The sequence below is a fragment of the Thamnophis sirtalis genome, unplaced genomic scaffold (genome assembly GCF_051295495.1).
Source record: "Thamnophis sirtalis isolate CommonGarterSnake01/CBP01778 unplaced genomic scaffold, rThaSir2_p1.2 scaffold_17, whole genome shotgun sequence".
Lineage (NCBI taxonomy): Eukaryota > Metazoa > Chordata > Lepidosauria > Squamata > Natricidae > Thamnophis > Thamnophis sirtalis.
In genome coordinates, this window is record NW_028261397.1 from 2,628,337 (window position 1) to 2,646,143 (window position 17,807).

The 17,807-nt window shown below is 47.6% G+C and overlaps 1 protein-coding gene across 1 annotated transcript in view; it reads left to right on the forward strand.

Moving 5' to 3' along the window:
* The window catches only part of LOC106539577 (cytospin-B), a 145,495-nt gene that overhangs the window by 67,127 nt on the left and 60,561 nt on the right, over positions 1-17,807 (forward strand). Inside the window, 5 exon segments of the mRNA XM_087702901.1 lie at positions 239-1,761; positions 6,050-6,175; positions 6,178-6,259; positions 9,763-9,836; positions 11,653-11,834. Coding sequence (XP_087559027.1) covers positions 239-1,761; positions 6,050-6,175; positions 6,178-6,259; positions 9,763-9,836; positions 11,653-11,834 — 1,987 coding nt within the window.

The following is a 17,807-nucleotide window of genomic DNA, read 5'->3' on the forward strand; positions in this document are numbered from 1 at the left end:
GGTCATGGTGGCACATGCGCGCATATTCCGCGAAAAGGTTCGCCATCACTGACCTAGACTATCCCTGCACATCCCTTTTGTCTCGCAACGCTTCTCTCAATGTTGAACCTTACTTTTTTCACCCTCGGTTTTCATTTTGCCGGCGTCCCCCCTGCAAGCACCCAACGAGTAAGCAACCACGTCTCCCATAATCCATTGCAGCTGGCTCACCATTGTCCTCCTTTTTTCCCTCCCCCAGGTCCCGCCCCGTCCTCCAAGCGCACGGGGATCCCCGCGCCACGGGAGCTGCCTGGCGCCGTCGCCCGAGAAAAGGCGGTCCTGAGACCCAGGAAGGCTCAGCCCAGCCCGACGTCTTCCGGGGCGCCCACTCCCACCAAGCATTCTCGGCCGACCCTCAAGCCCAAGAATGAGGCGGAGGCCGGCGACAAGGCGGGCCTGGCGTCCCAAGTCAAGGAGCTGCTGGCCGAGGCCAAGACGAAAGACTCGGAGATCACCAAACTCCGTAATGAGCTGAAGAAGCGCCAGGACAAGGAGTTGGCCAGCCTCCCTGGCTTGGGGGACACGCCGCTGGATGGGCTTCCAACCGAGGTGGAGTGCGTCATCCAGGACCTGCAGGAGAAGAACAAGAACTTCCAGAGGGAACTTCTCCACCTTGGCGAGGAGAACCGACTCTTGAAGGAGAAGCTAAACCAACGGGAACATTCGCCCCTGTCCGATACCAGCGGCAGCCTGCCCACCCCGACCACGCAGGAGTCCAGTTTTGGCAGCCCGACTCAACCGTCCCTTTGCAGCAACCCCACCACCAGCGGCAGCCCCTGCGTCAATGGGCCGCCGCTGCGCAACTCGGGCTCGTCCAGCAGCGACGTGACCAAAGCGTCCTTGTCCCCGGATGCCTCGGATTTCGAGCACATCGTGGACGTCCCCTCCAGGCCTCCGTCCTCCAGCAGCAACGTCTTCAAGAGCTCGCGATGCTCCACCTCGGGGAGCTCGCCCAACAACGCCAGCGACCTCTCGGTGGCCTCGCTCACCGAGCGGATCCAGCGGATGGAGGAGAACCACCACTGCACAGCGGAGGAGCTGCAGGCCACCCTGCAGGAGCTATCGGACCAACAGCAGGTGGTCCAGGAGCTGACGGCGGAAAACGAGAAGCTGGCCGAAGAGAAAGCCATGCTGGAGCGGTCCTTCTGCCAGCACCGGGAGCGAGCCGAGCAGCTGGGCCAAGAGAACGAGAAGCTGACCGCCCTCCTGCAGGACCGCTCCAAAACGGACGAGAGCAAAGCCAAGGTCCACGAGCTGGAGCTGCGATGCGCCGAGCTGCAGGAGAAGGCCCAGTTTGAGCGCGAGAAGATGCTCAACATCCAACAGCAGCTGACCAGCAGCTTGCGGAGCCTGGAGAGGGAACATCAAGAGGCCCAAGCGGCGGTCAAGAACCTGGGAGAGGAAGCCAAGCGGCTGGGCGGCCAACTGGAGACCGAGCGTCTGAACAACGGGGCCTTGGCGAGGACCCTGGAGGACTGCAAGGTTCACCTGGAAGGTTTGAAGATCGAGAGCGAGTCGCTGCGGTCCCAGCTAGACAGCGAGAAGCGGAAATCGGCCGCCCTGGACGCCATGGAGCAGGCAGCCGGGCACTCGGACGGGCACGAGGTGCTGCGTGGGATCCGAGCCGAGCGAGACCAGTTGGAACGATCCTGCACGGAGCTGAGGCAGGAGCTACTGAAGGCCCACAGCGAGCTGAAGACCCTGCAGGGGCATCTGGCCAAGGTAAGGCGTTCTGCAGAGCCTCCAGAGGCAGCAGCTGTGTACCTGAGAATGGCACCCTGGGAAAGGCGGTGATTCTTGTGAGCTTCCAGGAAAGCGGGAGTGACATTCCCAACACGTTGCATATTTGAGCCGATCCCATGGCAGAGGTGGGTTCCTATCGGTCCGGCCCGGTTCCGCTGAGTAGATAATAACTCGGCCACCCACGCACCCGAATTGGTTCTTCTTTTTTTAATGCGTGATTTTTATTAAGCTTTTTCCAAAACAAAACATCAAAATCAAATTCAACTTTTCCATTCGTTTTTCATTTGCAATTTCCTCTTCACATTTATAATTCCTATAACCTAATATTTTCAGTATATGAATTATGATATAATTAATTCCCTTTGTAAACGTTCCTCTTAATTATCCCTAGCCAAAACATCTCTGGTTTAAATTGGATTTGAAGGCCTGTTATTTCTCGCAACCAAATTCTTATTTTACTTCCATATATCCTCGCTTCCGGACAACTCCACCATATGTGAAAGGATGAACCCTGTTCATGCTTACATTTCCAACATCTGGGACTCAAATTTGGGTAAATTTTTGACAATCTTGCCGGTGCTAGATGCCAACGGTAGAATCCGAACTGGTGCGATTGTCAGTGGTGCCATCTTGATTTTTGGTTCTGCGGAACAATCTCCCAATAAATTTTTTTTGGGGGGGGGGGCGGCACTGAACCGGCAGTAAGTTGGTAAGCAATCCACTCCTGTCCTGCAGGGTGCTAGCAGTGATTTTACAGGTAGTCCTCAACTTACGACCAAAATTTATACCGCCACGTGAGAAACGCCCACAATTCCCCAGCAGCGTCCTTTCAATGGACGGATTTCGACTTCAACGCCCAGAATTTCCCAGCCACGCCCTCCTAATCATGTGGTCAAACTTTAGGCACGCGGCAAAGCATTTGAAATTAACGTGGCTACATTTGACGCCGGTTTTGCCAAACCCACCCACCCCCCATCATTTACTCCTGGTTTTCAGCAAAACCACCCCGTAGCAAATCAGGAGTTCCAATTTAATGACCGCGCAGAAAAAAAAAAAGTGAATTCAACTCAGTCCTGTGACCGACCCGCTTGCTATAACTATCAAGATTTACGACCCTGATGGGCAGCTTCAATACGGTCGTAACCCAAGGACAACCTCTGAAAAACCTGCCCGGTTTTGGGGGAGAGGTATTCCCAACTCTAGTGCAGGGGGTCTCCAAACATGGCCCCCTTTAAGACGGGTGGACTTCAACTCCCAGAATTCCCCAGCCAGCCATGGCTGGCTGGGGAATTCTGGGAGTTGAAGTCCACCCGTCTTAAAGGGGCCATGTTTGGAAATATTTTGCCGCTCCAGCACAATTTTTTTCTGCCCAACCTCCCTGGCAATCTATTTTTTTCCCCTCTTTTTGTGCCCGGCCTACCAGTTGTGACGTTGTGCACTTTTGTGCGCACACATTCCCCTGGCAAATCTTTGGACTTGTAACCCAATAAACTTTTGCTATACTTGGAAGTGAATCGGTTGAAGGAGTGGCCTGGAACCCGGGGGGGGGGGGGGGGGGGAAGAAATGTTGGTGTTGGTTAAACTCTTGAGGCTTAGAATATATTTTTCCTCTTGTGTTTGACTCAGGGTTTCTCATTCCCGCTGCGCCTTGTTTCCCTTTTTTAAAAGTTTATCCATCCATCATCTCTCTATCTCTATTTCCATCTCTCTATCTATTTATCTGTCATCTATCCTCTCATCCATCCGTCCATCGTCACTCTCTCTCTCTCTCTCTCTCCTCTCATATCTATCACCTGCTTATTATCTTTCCCCCTCTCTCTCCCTATGTATCTATTTACCATCTATCTGTCTGTTATCTATCTGTCTTTCTGTCTCTATCTATCCATCCATCCATCTCTATTTTTTCTCTATTTGTCTCTGCCTATCTCTACCTCCCTCCTTCCCTCCCTTCCCTCAAGCAATCAAGCAATCAAACATATCATCTATCTACCTTTTTATCTCTCTCTTCATCCAACTTTCCATGCAACCATCTATCATCTCTCTCTCTCTCTCTCTCATCCATCACCTGCCAATTATCTTTCTCTCTCTCTTATCTCTATCTCTCTCTCCCATGTGTATGTATCTTGCTATCGTCTGTCTGTCTGTCAGTCTGTCCGTCCATCCATCCATCCATCCATCCATCCATCCATCCATCCATCCATCCATCCATCCATCCATCTATCTATCTATCTATCTATCTATCTATCTATCTATCTATCTATCTCTATCATCTATCAATCAATCAATCAATCAATCAATCAAACATATCATCTATCTACCTTTTTATCTCTCTCTCTTCATCCATCCAGCTTTCCATGCAACCATCTATCATCACTCTCTCTCTCTCTCTACTATCATCTACCACCTGCCAATTATCTCTCTCTCTCTCTCTCATCTCTATCTCTCTACCATATATATATGTATCTCGCTATCATCTGTCTGTCCCTCTGTCCGTCCATCCATGCATCCATCTCTATTTTTTCTCTATTTGTCTCTGTCTATCTCTACCTCCCTCCCTCTCTCCCTCCCTCTATCAATCAATCAATCAATCAATCAAACATATCATGTATCTACCTTTTTATCTCTCTCTTAATCCATCCAGCTTTCCATGAAACCATCTATCATCACTCTCTCTCTACCTATCATCTACCACCTGCCAATTCTCTCTCTCTCTCTCTCTCTCTCTCTCATATTTCTATCTCTCTCCCATATGTATGTATCTTGCTATTGTCTGTCTGTCTGTCTGTCAGCCGAAGTGGCGCAGTGGTTAAATGCAGCACTGCAGGCTACTTCAGCTGACTGCAGTTCAGCAGTTCAGCTGTTCAAATCCCACTAGGCTCAAGGTTGACTCAGCCTTCCATCCTTCCGAGGTGGGTAAAATGAGGACCCGGATTGTTGTTGGGGGCAATATGCTGACTCTCTAAACCGCTTAGAGAGGGCTGAAAGCCCTATGAAGCGGTATATAAGTCTAACTATTGCTATTGCTGTCTGTCTGTCTGTCTGTCTGTCTGTCTGTCTGTCTGTCTATATCTATCTATCTATCTATCTATCTATCTATCTATCTATCTATCTATCTATCTATCTATCTATCTATCATCTATCTCATTTAATCACTGCCTATCTCCCTTGCAGAGGAAACCTGAGCGGTGTTACAATAATATATTAAAAGCCTAAGTACATAAAATTTAAAACATTTTCATGGGAGATACAGAGAAACCCCTGGGCATTTTTGAATCAATTTGCTTGAACAAGTAGTCCTTGACTTACGGCCAGAATTGAACCCAAAAGTTTCATTCCCAAGCAGGATTGTTAAGCGAGCTTCCCCACATTTTTGCAACCTCTCTTGCCACAGTTGTTAAGTGAATCATTGCAGTTCTTAAGTTAGTAACATGGTTTGAAGTAAACCTGGAATTCCCATTCATTTTCCTGGTCGGAAGGGAATCCTATGACCCCCCAGGACACTGCAGCCGTCATAAATATGAGTCAGTTGTCAAGCATCTGCATTTGTGAGCATGGCGATGCCGCAACGGTCATAAGTGTGAACAGCGGTCATTTTTTCCAGTGCCGTTGTCACTTGCAATGCTGTCATAACTTCAAACAGTCACTAAATGATCTGTTATAAGTTGAGGACTACTTGTATATGCTGGTTGCCCAGCACCTGAATCACAATCATATATACATGGGGAACACTGATGTCAGTCATAACACAAACGCCCGTCACAATTCTAACTTTTTCCAGCACTGTTGTAAATTTGAAAATTCGCTAAATGAACATTCGTAAGTGGAGGACCACGTCTTCTGGCGGGATGGTAGAGGGCTCCGGGGTGCCATTCCCCCATCCAGAGGTGGGATTCAGCCGGTTCGGGCCAGTTTGGGCGAACGGTTGTCAAAATTCTGCCCAGTTCAGTGAATTGGACAATCCAACCACTGGCTGGCCATGCCCCTGCCCATTTTTTGGCTGTTTTTTTGGGGGGGGGATTTTTGGAAAACAGGCAGGGGCGCGGCCAGCCAGTGGTGGGATTAGTCCGAAACCGGCCAAGAATTGCACAATCCCACCTCTGCCTTTGAGGAAAGTGGCCGGGAAGCGGGGCAGGAAGTGATGAGTGATGTTGAGTTGGCCACACCCACCCAGTCACATGACCACCCGGCCACGCCTACCCAGCCAGAGAACCGGTTCAATCCCACCACATCCCTTTCATGCCCCGCTTTGTTCCTCCCCCCGCTCAAGGTGGAGAAGGAAGGGGAGCAGCTGAAGGAGACGTGCGCGGCGCAGGCGGAGCAGCTGAGCCAGACGGGCGTGAGGCTGCAGGAGAAGAACGCAGAAAGCGAAGCGGAGCTGAAGAACCTGAAGGAGGGGCCATCTTTGAGCTGGAGGACCAGGTGGAGCAGCACCGGGCGGTCAAGCTGCACGACGACCAGATCATCGCCGACTTGGAGAGTAGGTGGCGGCTGGGTGGGTGGGTGGGTTGGAGCTGGTATCCCCCTCACCCTCCAGGAGGTTCAGAAATGTGGTCAATGGAGCTTGCAACAACACACACACACAGACACACACACACACACACACAGACACACACACAGACACAGACACACACAAACATCTGTTTTGTCTTCACTACAACCCTGTGAGGTAGGATGGGGGACAGGGAGTAGCCGGGTTAAGACTCGCCCATGCGAGCCTATGCAATTCTTTCTTTCTTTCTTTCTTTCTTTCTTTCTTTCTTTCTTTCTTTCTTTCTTTCTTTCTTTCTTTCTTTCTTTCTTTCTTTCTTTCCCTCTCTCAATCTTTTTCTTTCTCTCTTTCTCTTTCCTTCTTCCTTTCCTCTTTCTTTTTCTTTTCTTTCCCTCTCAATCTTTCTTTTTCTGTCTCTGTCTCTTTCTTTTTTCAATTTTTCTTTCTTTTCCTTTCTACATTCCTTCTTTTCTTTCTTTTTCTTTCTATCTATCATCTCCCTCTCTCTCAATCTTTTTCTTTCTCTCTGTTTTTCTCTTGCCTCTTCCTTTCCACTTCCTTTTTTCTCTCCTCTCTCAATCTTTCTCTTTTTCTTTCTTTCTTTTCTTTCCCTCTCTCAATCTTTCTATTTTTCTTTCTGCCTTTCTCTTTCCCTCTTCCTTTCCTCTTTCTTTCTTTCTTTCTTTCTTTCTTTCTTTCTTTCTTTCTTTCTTTCTTTTTCTTTTCTTTCCGCCTCAGTCTTTCTTTTTTCTGTGTCTATCTCTTTCTTTCAATTTTTCTTTCTTTTCCTTCCTTCCTTTCTACATTCCTTCTTTTCTTTCTCTTTCTTTCTATCTATCATCTCCCTCTGTCTCAATCTTCTTTCTCTCTGTTTTTCTCTTTGCCTCTTCCTTTCCTCTTTCTTTCTTTTTTCTCTCCCTCTCTCAATCTTTCTCTTTTTCTGTCTCTTTGATTCAATTTTTCTTTTCCTTCCTTCCTTCCTACATTCCTTCTTTTCTTTCTGTTTCTTTTTCTCTTTTTCTTTCTTTTTTCTTTTTCTCTCCGTGTCTTTCCCTATCTCTCTCTCTCTCACACACACACACACACACACTTTTTTCTTCCTCCTCACCTCCTTCCTTTTTCCCCTTTTCAATAGTGATGTTTCTCATATTCTTGCCCCGATTTTACAAACCTTTTTTGTGGTGGTCATTAATTGAATCACCACGGTTATTAAATGATTATGATAATGATATGATTATCACCAAAGTTTGCATTTTTGCCAAAAACCCAGGAGTTTTTAAAAAAACCTGCAAACTGGTCACAACTAATTCACAGTTGTCTGTTTAGGACAGATCCCTCCAAAGATACTCACAACCCGGATTCAAATTCTGACAGGCGCTCCCCCACTTCCCCTGCAGTCATGGTACCCCATTTCAGGGGCTCCGTAACCAGGTTGCATTGATGGCTGTTTGTCCCCATCATGTGGCCACGATTTATGGCCTTTTGCTCAATAGTAGTAACTGTGAGAGGGATCTTGGAGTCCTAGTGGACAACCATTTAAATAGGAGCCATCTGTGTGCAGCAGCTGCCAAAAAAGCCAACACAGTTCTAGGCTGCATCAACAGAGGGAGAGAATCAAGATCAGGTGAAGGGTTAATACCACTTTACAAGGCCTTGGTAAGGCCACACTTGGAATATTTGCATCCAGTTCTGGTCACCACGATGTAGAAAAGATGCTGAGACTCTGGAAAGAGTGCAGAGAAGAGCAAGAAAGAGGATTAGGGGACTGGAGACCAAAACATATGAGGAACGGTTGCAGGAACTGGGTATGTCTAGTTTAATAGAAAGAAGGACCAGGGGAGACATGATAGCAGTCTTCCAATATCTCAGGGGTTGCCACAAAGAAGAGGGAGTCAAGCTGTTCTCCAAGGCACCTGAGGGTAGGACAAGAAGCAATGGGTGGAAACTGATCAAGGAGAGAAGCAACTTAGAACTGAGGAGAAACTTCCTAACAGTCAGAACAATGAATCAGTGGGACAGAAGTTGCCTCCAGAAGTTGTGAATGCCCCAACACTGGAAGTCTTTAAGAAGATGCTGGAGAGCCATTTGTCTGGAACGGTATAGGGTTTCCTGCCTAGGCAGGGGGTTGGACTAGAAGACCTCCAAGGCCCCTTCCAATTCTGCTATTGCATTGTAACAAGGGGGTAATCTTCTTAACAATACATATTATCCCGGTAGCAAGAATGGTCTTTGCCCAAAATTGGGAAAATGGGGGAACTCCACATGAAGGTGAAATAATTAGGAAAATCTTGGGCTGAAACGGATAATTTGACGTGGGGATTGAAGAATAAAGATGAATCAGAATATTCTAAGATCTGGGATAAATTTTATCGAGGATTGGAATATAAAAGGAGGCAGGGGGGTTGGACTAGAAGACCTCCAAGGTCCCTTCCAACTCTGCTGTTGTATTGTATTGTATTAAACCATCATTTACTTCCGGTTTCCAGAGGAAGAACACGCATCGCAAACAATACGTTTGCTTAATGACCACTGCAAAAAGGTCATAAAATTGGATGGCATCAGGCGATGATCCACTTAAGGACCGGCATAGCTTACAACTATATTAATCAAGATCAGCCTGCAGCTCTCTGGATGAGACAAGATTGCCACCTGCTGGCTGATGTTGGGAGCTGAAACCATTGATTTACGAGTAGAACATAAAAATTTGATTATTTTGCAGGACCCAAAATATTCCTTTCGATCCTACGCAGCGAATCAGTTTTATTTTGCAAAAGAAATAAATGTTATTTTGCAAAAGAAATCAGTTTTATTTTGAAAGAGAAATCAGTTTTATTTTGCAAAAGAAATAAATGTTATTTTGCAAAAGAAATAAAGGTTATTTTACAAAAGAAATCCATTTTATTTTGCAAAAGAAATCCATTTTATTTTGCAAAAGAAATCCATTTTATTTTGCAAAAGAAATCCATTTTATTTTGCAAAAAAAATCCATTTTATTTTGCAAAAAAAATCCATTTTATTTTGCAAAAGAAATCCATTTTATTTTGCAAAAGAAATCCATTTTATTTTGCAAAAGAAATCCATTTTATTTTGCAAAGTGAATCAATTTTACTTTGCAAAAGAAATCAGTATTAATTTGTAAAAAAATCAGTTTTATTTTGCAAAAGAAATCCATTTTATTTTGCAAAAGAAATCCATTTTATTTTGATCAAGAGCAGATTGTTCATTCACAAAAGGGCATTAGATTCCAACAGTGTTGGAAGAGACATTGGAGGTCTTCTAGTCCAACCCCTTTGCTCAGGCAGGGAACTCTTAATACCACTCCAGATAAAAGGCTGCCCAATCTCTTCTTGAAAGCCTCCAAAGATGGAGAACCCACAACGTCAGGTGGCAAGCAGTTCCACTGGCCAATTGTCCTCACTCTTAGGAAGTTTCCCCTTCATTCCAGGGTTGCTTCGCTCCTTGTTGAGGTTCAAAATCCTTTTTCTTCCTAGATAACCTGCTCAAATTGGAAGATCAGAAGTTGGAACTGGGGAGGCAACTGAAGATGCTGAATAAACAAATTAAGGTGAGGGTTCAATGGAAGAGAATATTTTTCGCTCAGGGTTGAGCTGTGCGGTCCTTGGTGAAGAGGAGGAGGAGGAGAATTGCGGGGTCTTTAGTGCCTTCTGACGGAGGTGGTTTTCTTGCAGACATTTCATTACCCAACTAGGTAACATCATCAGTGCTAGAGGTGAGTGAGATTTGTGCTCTATTTACTGTGCTCTATTTACCTACAGTAAAGGGAGTGTTGCTTTCTTCTCAGAAGATTCGTGATTGGGCTGAGGTGTACTGTACCTACGCAACATAGATCAAACCACTACTCCGTTCTGAACACTGATGATGTTACCTAGTTCGGTAATGAAACTTCTGCAAGAAAACCACCACACAGTGTTCCTCCTTCTCCTCCTCATCTTTCTTCTCCTCTTCTTCCCTTTCTCCTTCTTTACTCCCACACTCCCTTCTAGTACTGATGATGTTCCCTAGTTTGGTCATGAAATACCTGCTCAGAGAGTACCAAGGATCCCACAGCTGCCTTTCCACTCCTCCTCCTCCCCCTCCTCCTCCTCCTCTCTGCAAACCACACTCCTTTCTAGCACTAGTTCGATAATGAAACGTCTGCACGAAAACCACCAAGGTCAGAGAGCACCAAGGACCCAACAGCTGTCGTCCTCCTCTTCCTCCTCTCTGCAAACCACACTCCCTTCTAGCATGGATGATGTTAACTAGTTGGGTCATGAAATATCTGCAAAAAAACCAACCCAAACTTAGAGAGTATCAAAGACCCCCACAGCCCTCCTCCTCCTCCTCCTCTCTTCCTCCTCCTCCTCCTCCTCTCCTCCTCCTCTTCCTCCTCCTTCTCCTCCTCCTCTTTCTCCTCCTCCTTCTCCTCCTCCTCCTCTTCCTCTTCCTCCTCCTCCTCTTCCTCCTCCTCTTCCTCCTCCCCCTCTTCCTCCTCTTCCTCCTCCTCCTCCTTCTCCTCTTCCTCCTCCTTCTCCTCCTCCTCCTCCTTCTCCTCCTCCTCCTCCTCCTCCTTCTCCTCTTCCTCCTCCTCCTCCTCCTCCTCCTTCTCCTCCTCCTCTTCCTCCTCCTTCTCCTCCTCTCTCCTCCTCCTTCTCCTCCTCCTCCTCTTCCTCTTCCTCCTCCTCCTCTTCCTCCTCCTCTTCCTCCTCCCCCTCTTCCTCCTCTTCCTCCTCCTCCTCCTCCTCCTCTTCCTCCTCCTTCTCCTCCTCCTCCTCCTTCTCCTCCTCCTCCTCCTTCTCCTCCTCCTCCTCCTCCTCCTTCTCCTCCTTCTCCTCCTTCTCCTCCTCCTCTTCCTCCTCTTCCTCCTCTTCCTCCTCCTCACAAAATGAGTCAAAATTCATGGATTTTTGCTATTCAGAACATCACAAAGGAGGATCACATGATGACGGGACCCCGTTATAAGTGTGAGTCGGTTGTCAAGCATCCTGTGACCACGGGAATGCTGCAACCGTCATAAGTGTGAAAAACGGACTTAAATCACTTTCTTCGGTGCCTTCAAACGGTCACCAAATGAACGGTTGTAAGTTGAGGACTACCTGTATTTATGACGGGCCGATCCCCTTTTGTGACCTGACTAGCCAAGTCAACGGGCAAGCCAGACTCACTTAACAACCGGGTTACTGACTTCGCAACTGCGGCGACTCGCTTAACAACGGTGACGGGGAGACATCGTAAAATGGGGCAAAGCTCAATTGAAGCAAATGCCTCGCTTAGCAACAGTAATGTGGGTCCCCGTCCGCTGTGGTCGTAAGTCGAGGACTGCCCGTATCCCGTTGGCCGTGGCTGCTAGCCGATCCTGAATCCCTCGCTCTGCCCCCTAGGAGGAGACGGAGGAATGGCACCGCTTCCAAGCCGACCTGCAGACCGCCGTGGTCGTGGCCAACGACATCAAATGCGAGGTGCAACAAGAGCTGCGCGCCGTCAAACGGCGCCTCCTGGAGGAGGAGGAGAAAACTGCCCGGTTGCAGAAGGAACTGGAGGAAGTCCAAGGCGGAAGCAGCCGGTGAGGGGGCTGGGGGCAGCGGCCGGGTGGGGAAGGGGCCCCAGGAGTCTGGGTGGGGGGGTACCTTCCCCTCCCCCCACTCTTGGGCAGCAACTCTGCGTCACTCTGTCTTTGCGCAAAGGCTTTGCCGAAAGGCCCTGTTGTAATTGTGTGGCAAAAGAAGCCTGCTTGTTACACACTGCTTTTACTCTACGGGCATAGTGGGCAGGAAGGTGTTGTTGGTATATATTCTCATTTCATCTCTCATTATCCATTCATTTATATTTACATTTATCCATTCATTTATTCATTTATCCATTCATTTATTCGTTTATCCATTCATTTATTATTTTATCCATTTATTTATTTATTTATCCATTTATTTACACATTCATTCATTTATTTACTCATTCATTTATTCATTCATCCATTCATTTATTTATTCATTCATTTATTTACTCATCCATTCATTTATTTATTTATCCATTCATTTATTTATTTATCCATTTATTTACTCATCCATTCATTTATTTATTTATCCATTCATTTATTTATTCATTCATTTATTTACTCATCCATTCATTCATTTATTTATTCATTCATTTATTTACTCATTTATTTATTTATTTATTCATTCATTTATTTACTCATCCATTCATTTATTCATTCATTTATTTACTCATCCATTCATTTATTTATTTATCCATTCATTTATTTATTCATTCATTTATTTATTTATCCATTCATTTATTTATTTATCCATTATTTACACATTCATTCATTCATTTATCCATTCATTTATTTACACATTCATTCATTTATCCATTCATTTATTTATTTATCCATTCATTTATTTATTTATCCATTCATTTATTTACACATTCATTCATTCATTTATCCATTTATTTACACATTCATTTATTCATTTATTTACTCATTCTTTTATTTGTTCATTCATCTATTTACTCATTCATTCCTTCATTCCTTCATTTATCCATTTATTTGTTCATTCACTTGTTTATTTATTTATTTATCCACTCATTTATTTACACATTCATTCATTCATTCATTCATTTATCCATTCATTTATTTACACATTCATTTATTCATTTATTTACTTTCTTTTATTTGTTTATTCATCTATTTACTCATTCATTCCTTCATTTATTTATTTATCCATTTATTTATTCATTCACTTGTTTATTTATTTATTTATTTATTTATTCATTCATTTATCCGTCTGTCTATAAGATTTATTAACTGCCCATCTTCCAAACGGTACCATTGGACGGTTCCTTCAGTTCAGGACCGGTCAGCCTCCACCCAGAATGTGGTGTCCTTTTCTCAGCCGTTCAGGTTTTGTAAAGGTCAGAATGACGGTGTTGGAAAGGACCTCGGAGGTTTTCTAGTCCACCCTCTGCTCAAGCAAGAGGCCTTCGGCAAGCGGTCCCCAACTTTTACCATCGGCAGCCTGGTGGAGGGAGGGAGGTTCCCGGCCATGCAAGTGGAGGGCAGCGCGCACGCCACCCGCTTTCAAACAGGCCAGGGCTGGAGTGGGCTTGGGTTTGGTGACCTCTGCCCTATGCCCCTCCAGACAAATGACAAATGTCCAGTGTCTTCTTTAAGACCTCCAGTGTTGAAGCACCCACAACCTTTGGAGGCAACTTCTGTTCCACTGATTAATTGTCCTCACTGTCAGGAAATTTCTCCTCCGCTCTAAGTTGCTTCTCTCCTTGATTAGTTTCCATCTGTTGTTGCTGCTTCTCCTGCCTTCAGGGGTTTTTGGACTGATACCTGACTCCTCTTCCCCAAGTATTGGAGCATGGATATATTGCCGGTGAATGGAATCGTGTGCTCCAGGGAACAAACAATACGAGATGGATGGAGGGGGGGATGGAGGGATGGAGGGACGGGTAGAGGAATGGATGGAGGGGCGGAGGGATGGTTGGGTGGATGGATGGATGGATGGATGGATGGACAGGTGGATGAATGGATGGATAGATGGATGGTTGGATGGATAGATAAGTGGAGGGATGGATGGATGGATGGATGGAGAGGTGGGTGGGTGGAGGGATGGATGGATGGTTGGCTGGCTGGATAGATGGGTGGAGGGATGGAGGGATGGGCAGGTGGATGGAAGGATGGGTGGGTGGATGGGTGGATGGATGGATGGATGGGTGGAGGGATGGATGGATGGACAGGTGGATGGAAGGATGGGTGGGTGGGTGGATGGATGGATGGATGGGCGGAGGGATGGATGGATGGGCAGGTGGATGGAAGGATGGGTGGGTGGGTGGATGGATGGATGGATGGGCGGAGGGATGGATGGATGGGCAGGTGGATGGAAGGATGGGTGGGTGGATGGATGGATGGATGGGTGGAGGGATGGATGGATGGATGGGTGGATGGGTGGAGGGATAGATGGATGGACAGGTGGATGGATGGACGGGCAGATGGATGGATGGATGGATGGGCGGGCAGATGAATCGATGGATGGATGGATGGATGGATGGATGGATGGATGGATGGATGGATGGACGGGTGAATGGATGGATGGATGGGTGGAGGGATGGATGGATGGGCGGGTGGATGGATGGATGGATGGATGGATGGATGGATGGATGGATGGACGGGCAGATGAATGGATGGATGGATGGACGGGTGAATGGATGGATTTGATGGGTGGAGGGATGGATGGATGGACAGGTGGAGGGATGGGCGGGCAGATGGATGGATGGATGGATGGATGGATGGGCAGGGATGGACAGGTGGATGGACAGGTGGAGGGATGGACGGGCAGATGGATGGATGGGTGGACAGGTGGATGGATGGGTGGAGGGATGATGGACAGGTGGAGGGATGGACGGGCGGATGGATGGATGGGCGGATGGATGGATGGATACATGGGCAGAGGGATGGATGAAAGGACAGGTGGAGGGATGGACGGGAGGATGGATAGATGGCTGGCTGGCTGGCTGGCTGGCTGGATGGATGGACAGATGGATGGATGGACAGATGGATGGATGGATGGGCGGATGGAAAAAACCACCTTCCCAAAGGAAGTGAGGAAAAGGCCATCCAATCCCTCGGTCTCCAAGCACAGTTCTGGGTTCTGCTTTGGAGCCTCCCTTGTCCGGCTGCCTCTGTCCGTTGGCTCCGTTTTCCTGGCGTCTCGTCTTGCTTTCGTGTCGCTTTGGTTGATTGAACCTTGTGGAATTGTCCTCGTTACGACGGAAGGTCCCCCAAAAGGCCTGGGGCTGGAGACTCAGGCTTTGGCTGAATGAAGACAGTTTCTCAGCAAACACGAGAGTCGGCATTAGGGTACCACGTCCGCGATGAGGGAGAAGCCCCCATTGAAAAAATGGCTCGGGCCGGTGCATTCACACAGAACATTTCTCTTTCCCAAGTTTTTTTGGACCTCCCTTTCTATCAGCGTCTTCATTTAATGACCATATAATTGTTTGCGGGGTGGAGTTTGGGCAACTGAATGGAGCTAGCAGAGTATTTACTGGCCGGATGCCCTCCGTGTTGCCAGTGCGGAGTTTTCTTCTCGTGGTGCCCAGAGAGAGAAATATCTGCCTCTACCTAGGATCGAACTCACAGCGGGAGCTCCACCTCTAGGCCCCCACACCACTCCGAAGGACCTCCCTCTCTATCCCTGTGCCAATTCCAATCCGGTGCCCTCTCCCAATTCCTGCTCTTTCCCTTCCCGCAAACACGCACCCAGCAAGGGGTGAATCGGCTTCCGTTCCCGGAGCAGCTGGCGAGCCGGATCTGGGGGCCCCCGTTTCTGAAGATCGTCCGAATTGAAGGTAAGAGATGAGTCCAGCGGGCCCCCACAGGGCCCGATAACAGAGCCGACTCCCCTCTGCCCGACTAACCGCCCTCCTCTTCCTCCTCCTTCCGACAAACTTCCCCCACCCCCACCCCGAAAGCTGCCGTGTCCCTTTTTCCCCACCGCGAGTAACCTCCCTTTCTCTCTTCTAGAATTCAAGTTGTGGTGTTTGTGTTGCCTCCGTCCGTCTCGTCCCGCTGCTCTGCTTCCTTTTTTTCTCCTCCATCCGTTGCCTGTGTGTGTTGCCACTGTCCCGTCTTGCAGACCTCTAAGGAGCCCTGTGCCCTCCACAAAGGGGGCGCGGGTTTAACCGAGCCCCCCTCGCGAGGGTTCAGCACTCCGTAGGGCTTCGTCGTGGCCCTGGGCAGCTGGGCCCGACTTTCGGGTAAGGACACACGCAGAGGGAGACCGGGGGGGGGGGGAATGGCCCAGGGGCGGGACTTGGTATAAAGGCAGTCCTCAACTTATGACCAATTTACGAGCCTCGAATTTCCGTTGCAAGGAGAGACTGAGTTTGGTCCCGCTTTACAACCTTTCTTGCCGCCATTGTTAAGTGAATCAGTTGTTAATTTGACTCACACAGTTCTTAAGGGAATCTGGTTACTGCCTTGACTTCAATTCCCAGAATCCTTAGCAGTGGGGACGCTGGCTGGAGAACTCTGGGAGTTGAAGTCTGCATGTCCTAGAACCATGATAGCAAACCCATGCCACGCAGAGCCCTCTCTATGGGCACGCACACCGCCAACAGCTGCCCCAGTTGATCTTTACGGGTGCCGGAGCACCAGAAAACGGCCCCAAAACCAGGCAAAAAACCAGCGTTTTTTGGGGCTGTTTTCAGGGCGTTTTTTGAGCCATTTTTGCATGCTGGCCAACTGGTCTTCGCAGACAGGAAAACTTCAAAAAACAGCCTAAAAAACGGGCTGTTTTTTTGGGCCAGAAAACAGCTGAAAACGGTCTGAAAAAGCCTCCAAAATGACCTGAAAAAAACAGCCCTCCCCCAAAAGGGCGTTTTGGGGCTGTTTTCAGGGTGTTTTTTGAGTCATTTTTGCATGCCGGCCAGCTGGTCTTTGCGGGCACCGGAGCTCTGAAAACGGCCAAAAAACCAGGCGAAAACCCCAAGCTGTTTTTTGGGCCAGAAAACGGCTGAAAACGGCCTGAAGAACGGTCTAAAAAGCCTCCAAAACAGCCTGAAAATGGCCCCAAAAACAGGGTGTTTGGGGGGACTGTTTTCAGAGTGTTTTTGAGCCATTTTTGCATGCCAACCAGCTGGTCTTTGTGGGCACCGGAGCTCTGGAAAACGGCCAAAAAACCAGGCGAAAACCCCAAGCTGTTTTTTGGGCCAGAAAACGGCTGAAAACGGCCTGAAAAACGGTCTAAAAAGCCTCCAAAACAGCCTGAAAATGGCCCAAAAAACAGGGTGTTTTGGGGTGCTGTTTTCAAAGTGTTTTTTGAGTCATTTTTGCATGCCGGCCAGCTGGTTTTTGCGGGCACCAGAGCTCTGGAAAACAGCCAAAAAAACAAGCAAAAACCCCAAGCTGTTTTTTGGGCCAGAAAACGGCCTGAAAAACGGTCTAAAAAGCCTCCAAAACAGCCTGAAAATGGCCCCAAAAAACAGGGTGATTTTTAGCCTGTTTTCAGGGTGTTTTTTGAGCCATTTTTACATGCTGTCCAGCTGGTCTTTGCAGGCACTGGAGCTCTGGAAAACGGCCAAAAAAACAGGCAAAAAACCCCCAAACTGTTTTTTGGGGCCAGAAAACGGCCTGAAAATGGCCCGAAAAACTGCAAAAAACAGGCGTTCTCACTCCATCCAGCTGGTCTTTGGGATTTCAGCACTCCGGCAATGCACATGCTCGCGTGTTCCTGTTGTGGCACATTGTCCTAGAACAGTGACGGCTAACTGTTGTCGTTGCTGAGATATAACACAACCAAACAAATGAATAAATCAATAAATTACAAAATTATGCATACCGGTTGTAAGTCGAGGACTTCCTATATCCGAGGTCCCTCCCTACGGCAAGGGGATATGATTCACTTTACGGCGGGCATCAAAAAATACAATACTCCGCCCTGGTTTGCCCCGCGGATAAAATGCCATCCTCGTTTCTTTCTCTCTCTTATCTTTTTCTAGATCTCAGATCCTGGTGAATTAATTCAGCCCG